Below are 10881 nucleotides of genomic sequence, written 5' to 3' on the forward strand. Positions count from 1 at the left end.
GGACAGATTTTACGAAAATGGGCATAACTTCTTCGTCCGAACTCCGAATGAGGTGAAACAAACTGCGGTAGGTAGCTAACTCAAAGAGCTTTCCATGGATATGTTATGGGCCACCCAATTATTTGTGTGATAGGAGATATGACCCTCCAAAGTAGACCCTCGAAAAAGGCTTCACTTGGAAATTTCGGATTTTGATACGGTTGCTCTAAAATTTGGGTTAGACCCATTTCCCACTCAATTTGACCCCCTAAACAAGAATATGAAGTCGGATTTTCGAAAAACGAAACGGATTTTTTTTGATATAGCTAAACAAGTTTCCGGTAACTTCTGAAGCACATTTTTAAGAACCTTTTGGGTCATTTCAATTGGGTTGCTCGAAATTGGCGTGACTACGCATTGGAGTGCTCGGGGACTGTCCGGGGATTTTCGTTTGAGGTAATTTTTGAGCTTTAGCTGCTATCCTCTCTTCTTCGTTAGCTTTAATTGCAATTTAAATGCATGTGTTGATTCCGGGCTATTGCAAGCCTCAAATTTTTTTTTGTTTTAGGACACAAGTTCAGGAAGGTAATATGAACCTTTTCACGGAGTCAATTTTGGGATTCTAGATTTGGGTCCCACAATCCCATTTTAGAACCGATTTTTGATCCGTCTATGAAAAATGCGATTTTGGTGTCAAAATGATCGTATAACATTGTGATTTGGAGCGCGCTAGGTTGGCCTACAGGTAGGTTACGACTTCCCTCTACTTAGACTAACTATGATTAAGTAATTGTAAGTTGATTTGTATGAATTTGAGGTTGAATTCATGGTTAATCATGTTAAGTTCCTAGAATCCATGTCTTAGGCTACTCTTTGGGTATTTCAGGCGGTTAAAGCATGTATATTGTGTTTAGTGATCATCCTCACATTACAGTGTGCCTTATTTGTGATTTGTGAATATTGTTGGAGCATGTTTGGCCTTAGTCTAGTCTTAGGCTAGTGATTGCCATAGACTTGCATCCTTTTGGAGCCATTAGGCCTTGTAATCTCTCTGATGTCGCTTCGGACGGCTTAGCTCCTTGTAGACAAATGTAAAAAATATGAGTATGATAGTTTGGGCCTTATCTAGTGTCACGCCCCGAGGCTACCCCCTTGACGTAAACATGGGACTTAGGATCACGGGGTGACCCCAAGTTAACTCTGTTGGCATATTATAAGCATACTAAGATAAACTGAAACGAGGAATACTGTGCGGAAGCTTAAAACTCATAATATAAATTGAAGTGGGGAATACCCAATACTATCTGAATAAGTAAACTGTGAGTTTAGTAACAACTAGAGGATCAAACTCAAAGCTAAAACTTATTCTAACTGTGTGTGAATTAAAGCCTCTAACTAACTAGAGATGATGGGACATGCCCCCAGCTAACTCTAGCAAAACTAAAACTAATAAGGAAAGACTGAATAGAAAACATGTCAATCGTCCTCTAGGAATGAGAACTCACCATTGATGCTGTTGAATACAGATCGGGAATGTATCTACACGTGATCTGAATGCTGAAGACCTGAACCTACATCACGAGAAGATGCAGCGTGGAGTATGCATCAGCACTTGAAAGGTATTGAGCATGCAGGAAAGGATAAAGCGGAACAACATATACATAACTGAAATAAAGCATACTGATCAAGGATATAAGATGACCATGAAGAATATACTAAACATATTGAATATGAACTAAACTGAATACAATGAACAAGTTCATAACATACTGAAACTGAATACTGAACTGTAACTGATAACCTGGTCAATGCACTAGAATCTGACTGTGGAAGCTACTAATAACCGACAAAAAACCACGTGAGCTAAATGTGGAGTCTGATGTATACGCTCCATCGAGAGGACCCAATATACCTTGCCAAGGGTATAAAGGCATGACTGGCGTGATCACTAAATATGATGCCCATAGAAGGGACTTAACCTATAGGGGTACACAGTTCTTGGTCTATGAGGGTGACTGACCCTAGTCCAACTCGGTATTAAGCCTACTCCCAAGAGAATGTATAAAATACAACATAACTGAAATAAACTGGATAGTACGAGATTCTGACATGCTAACTGAAAATACAACATTAATTCATTAATTAAACGAATCTACACTACTAGAATTCTGAATTTCATGCAAGAATTAAGCAACATGGTTACAAAAACGTAATATTCTGATTAGGATTAATCTAACAGCTAAATCACAACAATAATATGAAGTTTTAGAAATCCTAAGTCTAAACATATTGAAGGGAATCAAAAATCTGACTGAATTCTGGGACTTGATTCTGAGAGGTCTGAACCACAGACCATGGTCTGACCTACGGTTCGTAAGTCCTGGCGTAGGGCCAGATTGAGCTGAATTTTTCTAGGGTTCTAGGGTGGGGGTTGCATGTGGCCAACCATGGACCCCACTTACGATCTGTGGGTCACCCTACGGTCCGTAGGTGGCCTCCGTTGGTGGCGCCGGCAACTTCTGAAAATCTGCATTTTTGTAATACTAGTATACGGGGTGTTACATTAGCTCCCCCTTGGGAACATTCGTCCTTTAATTAAGTCTAAACTAGCTGAGTATAGAGGGAAAGAGTTTCAAACCCTATTACTAAGTATTGGAAACTGAAATTTGACTGAAATGAGTTCCAAGAACAAGGAAATACATAGAAAATGCAAGTATAACTGAAGGAACATGCTATTAAGTTTGAATTTATGCATGAGCCACTAAAAGACTGGAGAGGAACTATTATTTCAAGCTAGAATGGAATCAGAAGGAAAGAGGTGAGGATACTTGGCCTTCATGGCTGCTTCTACTTCTCAAGTAGCTCCCTCTACTGACTGACTCCTCCACAAAACCTTAACTGAAGCGACTTCTTTGTTTCTCATCCTTCGAACCTGACGATCAAGAATTTCAACTAGCACATCCTCCTAAGTAAAAGTGTCCTTCACCGCCACACTTTCCAATGGTACTATGGATGTTGGATCACCCACACACTTTTTCAACAACGAAACATGAAAGAACGGATGTACTGCTGCTAGTTATGCTAGCAACTCTAACTCATAAGCCACTTTGCCAATTCTTTTCAAAATCCTATAAGGACCCATATATCTAGGACTAAGCTTCCTTTTCTTGCCGAATCTCATCACACCCTTCATAGGTGACACTTTCAGGAAAACCCAATCATTAATTTGGAACTCCAAGTCCCTTCTCCTTACATCTGCATAGGACTTCTGGTGACTCTGGGCTGTCTTAAGTCTATCTATGATTAGTTTAAGTTCTTAAATATTACTTCTGAAAAGGTCATATTTGTACCTTAAGATAATTCTAACAAAAAACTTATCACATATATGAATTTGTATGAATAAGAACACATAAGTGTATATGTCTATCAAATAAACCTAAACTCTGCTTTTTCACAATATCAATAATTAAAAACACAAACTTCTTATTACATGTTCAAAGAAAAGAAATGGAAACCTCATGTGCACACCAAAAATAAATACAACAACACAATGTCATAATTGACCACAAACATGTACAAAAGCAACTAAGCCAAGAGGCAAAAGTACAAAACAATCGGATCTAGGATCTAACATCAATTAGCCGATGAACAAATTGAAAGTAATACCATAATTCTGGTTTTTACGAAATTTGATGCCAAAGATTCAAAAATAACATGCATCAAATAATAAACCACTTACCCATGAAACTAAAGTTCATATAGAATCCAAGAAAATTCACAAACACATTTTCAGAGCAAAGGAAAAAATTGTAATAAAAATATATAAAAAATTCAGAGGAAAAGTTTAAATCCCTAGAATAGAAATCCATACCAATTAATAAATAAGTTACAAATCTAAATTGTTTATATACATCCATGTACGTAGATGTTGGTAGGGGTAGAAGCATATAAATAGGCTACATGTAAATGGTCCCTTATATAGATTCACCAAGATGGTGAATAGCTTAAATAAGGATTGTGCTTGTCGTTCTTTCTTTTCTGTGCTATTAATGTAATATTTATATCCATTTATGAGGAATCTAAGTCATACCGTGTGAAATCTCTTTCTAACATCAAATCCGAAAGCAAAATGCTCAAAGTACTCGAAATGTCAACAATCACGAAGGTGAAATACTCGAAAATATGAAATCAAAATTCATGATTTGAGACAAACTTCAAAACATAATTACTTTTTCACACACTAACCACCACCAATATACTAATCCTATTTATAAGCCCATCAAAAACCTCATTTAATATTTAACATTGAAAAAAACGAACAAAGTTCACAACTAAAAACATCAAATTTAAGGTAAGGTTTACAAAATAATGGGTTAAAATCAAACCTCGATGAAGAGAAGTGATGGTTAAGCTTTGAAGCGTCGATACAGCAGCCATGGTTGCAAGAAATTGAAGCAATTGAGGGTTCTCTACATGGAGATGGCTAATATGAAGGGAGAGTGGGAAAGATGAATCTGAAACAGAGCACATAGAGACTCAACTAGTGCCTGTTTGGAAGGATACCCTGGTAATTGGATTTGGTGTAATTGGTGTAATTACATTGTCTTGTCCTGTTTGGAAGGACAGGTAATTACTTGGTCAGCAGGTAGTTGGTGTAATTGGCAGGGGGTAATTACACTCTACAATTCACAGGCAGAGGTTGTGAATTGCTGGTAATTACATGGTGTAATTACCACCTGATTACTTTTTAATTTCTTTTTTTAATTTCTATTTTTATTTTTTTGTTTTAAATTTTTTTACTTCTATTATTTTAAGTTCTTTTTTTTATTATTATTCTAAAAATTTGCAAAAGTTTATTTTATATTATTTTATTTCATTTTCTTCTTGTTCTCAACCTTACTTTACGTGATTCAATGTAATTTTCTTGTATTATCTATTTCTTTATGCCATGCTTATTTTCTCATTAGCATAATTTTATTAGTATTCTAATTTTTAAATTAAAATAGAATTTATTGTTAATTAAGGTTATAGACTTACGTTTTCTTTATTAAGAAAAAATAAAAATAAATCATATTTATTGCTATGTTGAAATTTGTTATAAGAGTATTATGTTAAATTTTTTGTTTTGAATTTATAACCTATGTTATATTTTCAGTTTCATTTGTTTTAGTAATATTGAATTTACATTGCACGTGATTTTTAATTAGATTTGATAGATTATATTTTTGTCAAACATTTAATAATTTATGACATTTTATTTATATATTATTCTTTTTATCAAACATGCATTTCACGATGTTCGTAGAAACTTCATACTTTTAGTTGTTACGATCAATTCAATTGAAATATATTAATTTGAAAAAATATAAATCAATTATTTTTTCATAATATTAGTTACAGAAAATGTGTTTATTAATTAATATATTTTCAAAAAAGAATATATATCTTAAATATTTAATTTAATGTCATTTATAAAGTTTCTTATTTGTCTAGTATAAATTTTAAATAATTAATTTTTATTTTTAAAATTTATTATAATTTTATGATTGCAATTGTGCATCCAAACAGAACATGTGTAATTACACTGTGGCATCCAAACAAGACATGTGTAATTACAGTGTAATTACACTGTGACAACCAAACATGTCAATGTAATTACTAGACAGTGTAATTACTAGGCTGGTAATTACTACCCTAGTAATTACACCAATTCCAATTACCAAGTGGCTTTCCAAACAGATCCTTAGTGTTTGCTTCAAACTAATGACAGTAAACAAATCAAGGTGGGGGATTTCTGTACATTAAAAAAATAACTTTGAAACATACATGAGTAAGAGCTAATTTCAATTCTTTCCACGTGGGTATATAGTGACTACAACCAATAAAATTGGGCCAGAGCCAAACAAAGCTAAAATTTAAAGGCTGCACGGTACACTTTATACTCCTATTTGTACTACCATATGATGTTGTGTTCGTCCCAATCTTACTAGCTTATATATAAGGGTAATATATATATCAAATACTTACTTACAAACAATATCTCTAAAGTGCATCTCCCTTTGCGTACATACAACATTCCTAAATACATAGAAAATGGTTCCACTCATTATGATCCTAGCAAGATCTTTTCTAGCAAATGTCATGCTGATAAACTCTACGGTGCAGGGGCCCACTTAGACACTTTCGAATGCTCGAACACTCATGTATCAAACTATCTATATGTATATAGAAATTAAGAGGAATAGTATATAATTAAACAAAGAGCATCCATAAATAGCCTCATTGGCGTAATGGTTGTTTGAGGGTGCTTAAGGTCATATTTTAGCTTTTGCATCAAGGGGTTCAATTCCCAACACATTTTTTAAAAATTTGAAAAACTAACTCTTTTTTCCTTATTTATCACTGTATTCACTTAGATTATTCTTTTATTTTTTCTCCCCTATTCCCTAGGTTGATTGTCTTTTTTCCCTTCGCTCGCTGCGTTTTGTTATTTATTCTCCCTTATTTATCACTGTATTCACTTAGATTATTCTATTATTTTTCTCCCTTATTCCCTAGGTTGATTGTCTTTTTGCCCTTCGCTCGCTGCATTTTGCTATTTATTCTAAAATAGAGTTTATACAAAATAATTTTTTCTTTTTTTCTTTATTCAAAATAATATTTATTGTAGTTTTACTTATGGATTATTTTTGCTGTCATGTTCAAATATGATTGTGTTTTTTTACGATGTAGTGTTAAATTTATGCATTTACATTTTTTGATTGATAGCTAAGTGCGTCGGAGCTAGGTAGACGGTGATATAAATATATATATATATGTTGAACACCTTTTTTTTTTAATTGTTGAGCACTCTTTGACTTCTTCATCTTTTACATTTTATATTTTGAAGTCACATAGTGAAAATTTTGTCGCCTAACTGTAGCTAAGAGAACATCACAATCTTAAAATTCTAGATCTGCTACGGAATATTGAAGTAATCAAAAAATCTTGAATGTACTAACGTCACATGAGCTAACAATGCTAGTTTTATACAAAAATTGTTAGGCAGTATATAAAATATTTTAAAATTTTAATAATTATACTTCCCATACAATATCCATCTATAATCCACATTTGTTTTTATGCGATAACTATCCGAAAAGAGTATTAGGCAAAACTTTTGTTGGAGTAAAACCAATTCAATATTTTATAAGCTACTACAAATTCTCTGCAAAATTATGTGCGATAAAAACACAACTGATCAACAACAAAGTAACTTGTAAAATAGGCATTAGTATTCACAAGTTAAAATTTATCAGACAAAAGAAAAGTATCCACAGGTCTAAATTCATTAGACGAAAGAAAACACATATAAGCACATTCTTATCAAAGAAACCTCGTTGTTATTATTTACATGGAGTTTAAGAAAGAATAGTCATAATATATAAGCATGTCATTTAACTTGGCTTCAATTGACATATTTGTCCTCAAACTTTGGATGTACACAAGTATGCATTTAAACTAGTCTAAAATTGAAAAAGTAAACACACACATCCTACATGACATAGTACACACAGGATGCAAGTAGGGCACAAATTGTCCATATAGGATGGATATGTCTATTGTTTAACATTATACAAGTTTAAGTGTCTTTTGTCCACCTAAAGTTGAAGGGCATAAATGTAAATTGAAGCCTAATTAAACGGTACATTTATCTATTATGAAATGGCTAAAGTGTCAAAAAGTACATGGTCAACAATGATATAATTATGAAAAAAAGAAGAAAAAGGCAGCAGGCACGAGTGCAAGGGCATTCCAATTCATTGAGCAGTTGAAAGTAGGATTACATATCAAGAAAAACAAATTATCAAGAAAGAAACGAACGATAAAAGTTAATTCACTCAATCGTCATTCAGTAAAGAGGACACTTGAAATCATGAAAATGACAAAAGAAAAAACAATTTTTCTACACAATTAAAGGTATTGATTTCTCTCTATCTGTTCCTTTCTTTGAACTTACAATATCGTTTAGACAGTGAATGTTTATGGTGAGCATCAAAACTTTGAGATCATATTTTTCTGTTAATAATTATTTCCACATTAAAAATTAAGGACATAATAAGAGCATATATGATTGCAGAAGAAATATAAAGGCATATCAGAATAGATAAGAGCAAATATTAAATTCAAATTTGGTTAGTCCGCTATGCCTGCAAAAAGTCAGATCAGTTGTCGAATGGCAACTCTTATTTGAAGCAGCGTATATTCCAAACCGTGTGATGAAGCATTCAGTCTCTTAGTTTTAAATTTTATTAAATACTCCCTTCGTTTCAAAAAGAGTGGTGTAGTTTGACTTGATACGGAATTTATGAAAATAAAGAAGACTTTTGAATCTTGTCATCCTAAATTAAAGTTATGTCAAACGTACAAAATTTCTCTTTAATCTTGTGGCTTTAAACATCCACTTGAAAAGTTGAAATTAAAATGTTACAAAAAAAAAAAAATCATTCTTTTTGAAACAGACTAAAAAGGAAAGAAGCTAAGAAGCTATTTAAGTTAGGAAGGTATGTCTGTAATTTATCTTACAAGTTAAAAAGCTAATGCTTTTAATGTATTATAGATAGATAAATAGATAGATATAGATATACACATTAATAAAATAAATGTATTTAAAAATTGTTCAAAGTACGGACATATGCACTAATTATATTCAACTTAAATTGGAAGAGTTGTAGCTTGTCTAGAAATATTGAACTTGTACACTATCCTTGCTTTCACACGGAATCTGTATCATGCTTTCTTTGTAACATATTGCTCTCAAACTTGTCGGACAACCCTGTAAATTGAATTCTTGCACTTTATCCAACTTTAGATCATACGAAATTAGAGAACCCTCTCTGCTTTCGCAAAGCATCAGATAATCCTTCCAAATTAGTAATGGAGATTCAATAAGAAGAGGTCTAACTGTGTATATCTTCATCCAAGAATCATATAACCCATACTCTTTCATCATCCAGATTTGCATTAAATCTTGTGCTGGATCATATTCAGGATTTGGATTAGGGTAACGAAGCATTGTTATAGAGTCGCTTAAAACCACTAAACCATAGTGTGGTCCATTGTAGGAATTGCAAGTATCAGGCATATTAATAGTGTTAAAAATCTCTGTACCCATATCAAAATAGAGAATTATCATTTTGTCTTTGGATCCAATTGCAAGCCAATAACAAGCGCTCTTGTAAAATACCATAGAACAAGGCGCCCAATAAATTCTAGGTAAATCTTGATCAATATTCTCTAATTCTCTCCAGAAATCAGTGATCATATCATATACCTCAACTTTTTGCTCTCTTGAATATGGGTCCCTATAAGGAGGATCATTATAAACTTTAGAAATCCTAACTACCTTGTAGTCATTTGCCATCGAGTCAAATCCAAACCCAATACCATCAACAGAACATCGAAAACCTTGTGGAGCATCACTAGGGTAAGGCGGTAGCAACCTATAATTTCTAGTAGCTGGATTAAATAATATGGTGTTAATCATATTAACCAAAGCTATTAAACCATGACAAGGTCCAATAAATTGGTCATAATCGTTAACAAAAGTGGATTCCAAATATGGCACATCTAGATCTGGTGAAACGGGGTTAAGATCATCACCAAAAAGACAAGACAATATAGTTTTATGTTGATAAGGATCTACTTGTAAAGAGCGCTTGAAGATAATGAATTCTTCTTTAGCAGTTTTACTGCAGTTGAGGTGGAGGTTGATGAATGTCGAGGATTGAATGAGAATGTACCAAGTTTTAGAGATGCACTTAAATCGAATGAGTGATTTTACTGGAAGCCTGAAAAGTATATAAATAATCACATCTTCGGGCAATTTCTTCAGAATTTCATGTGCCATCTTGGATTCTCTCAAAATGCATTTTGAATTATACTTGAGGAAATGATGTTTCTGTGTGTAGTCTCAGTTGTATCGCCGAAGCGCAAGGAAATCTCTATCTCATTTGAAAAATTATAATTCTTCCGTCAAATATTTTTTATTTTGTGGTTATGAGGATTTGAAAATACAATAACTTTCAATGACCAAACACATATACAACCTCTTTAATTTGCCTCAAAATTTATATTAACACTTTAACTCAGTCATATTTCATTTTAATCCTCTAACTCTATTTAGCATGTACCGTTTAATCACAAAAAGTTGTACCCAGTATAAATGTTTAGCATGTTAGACTAACATTAAAAGGGTTTAAAATATATATATTCATTTAAATAACGTCATGTGTTTTATTTCTCCAAGTCATTAAAATTATTTTTTATTTACTTTAATTAAATCAAGTTAATATCTTTAAGTAATATAAGAAAATAGATTAATTAGCTACAATTGGTTACAAAATTTATTGCTGAGAGTGATTAGTGATACAAGTTAATATAAAATTTAGTTTGTGTTACTATGAATATCCGTCTTTTTAAATTTATGTGGCATCAACAAAATATTTGATATCATTCAGCTAATTAATTATAATTCAAAATTTTTATATGGTATTGTTCTCCTCAATCTAACTCTTTATTCAGTATTGTAATATTTTATTTAGTCTTTTATAACGAAGAATATAATTGATGGTTTACACTTTTAGATTAAAAGAAAAGATAATATAAATTAAAATAAAAAGAATACTATCTTTGCATAGGGAGAGATATAGAAAATAAGGTAGATGAAAAAAATAAATGGATAAGTAAAGTAGATGAAGGAAAAAATGGGGTTGAAGAGAAGATGGAGAAATAAATAGGGTAGAAGGTTGTGAATGATAAGAATATCGAATATTAATGTAAGAAAGAATTCCTCACGTGTTTTAAAAGGTGAATAATTTTATTAATCTCTTTAGCCAACATTTTGTGTTTAAATGGTACATT

General features: G+C 32.3%; 1 protein-coding gene across 1 annotated transcript; it reads right to left on the bottom strand.

The window, feature by feature from the left end:
- Positions 1-8698: 8698 nt before the first annotated feature.
- On the bottom strand, positions 8699-9868 carry LOC125847637 (F-box protein CPR1-like). The gene has a single exon (XM_049527283.1). The coding sequence runs from the start codon at positions 9866-9868 to the stop codon at positions 8699-8701; it is 1170 nt and encodes a 389-aa protein (XP_049383240.1).
- Positions 9869-10881: the final 1013 nt, after the last annotated feature.

The sequence above is a fragment of the Solanum stenotomum genome, chromosome 1 (genome assembly GCF_019186545.1).
Source record: "Solanum stenotomum isolate F172 chromosome 1, ASM1918654v1, whole genome shotgun sequence".
Lineage (NCBI taxonomy): Eukaryota > Viridiplantae > Streptophyta > Magnoliopsida > Solanales > Solanaceae > Solanum > Solanum stenotomum.

Coding starts and splice junctions, on each gene's coding strand:
- LOC125847637 (XM_049527283.1), bottom strand. CDS start 9,868: ATGGCACATGAAATTCTGAAGAAATTGCCCGAAGATGTGATTATTTAT.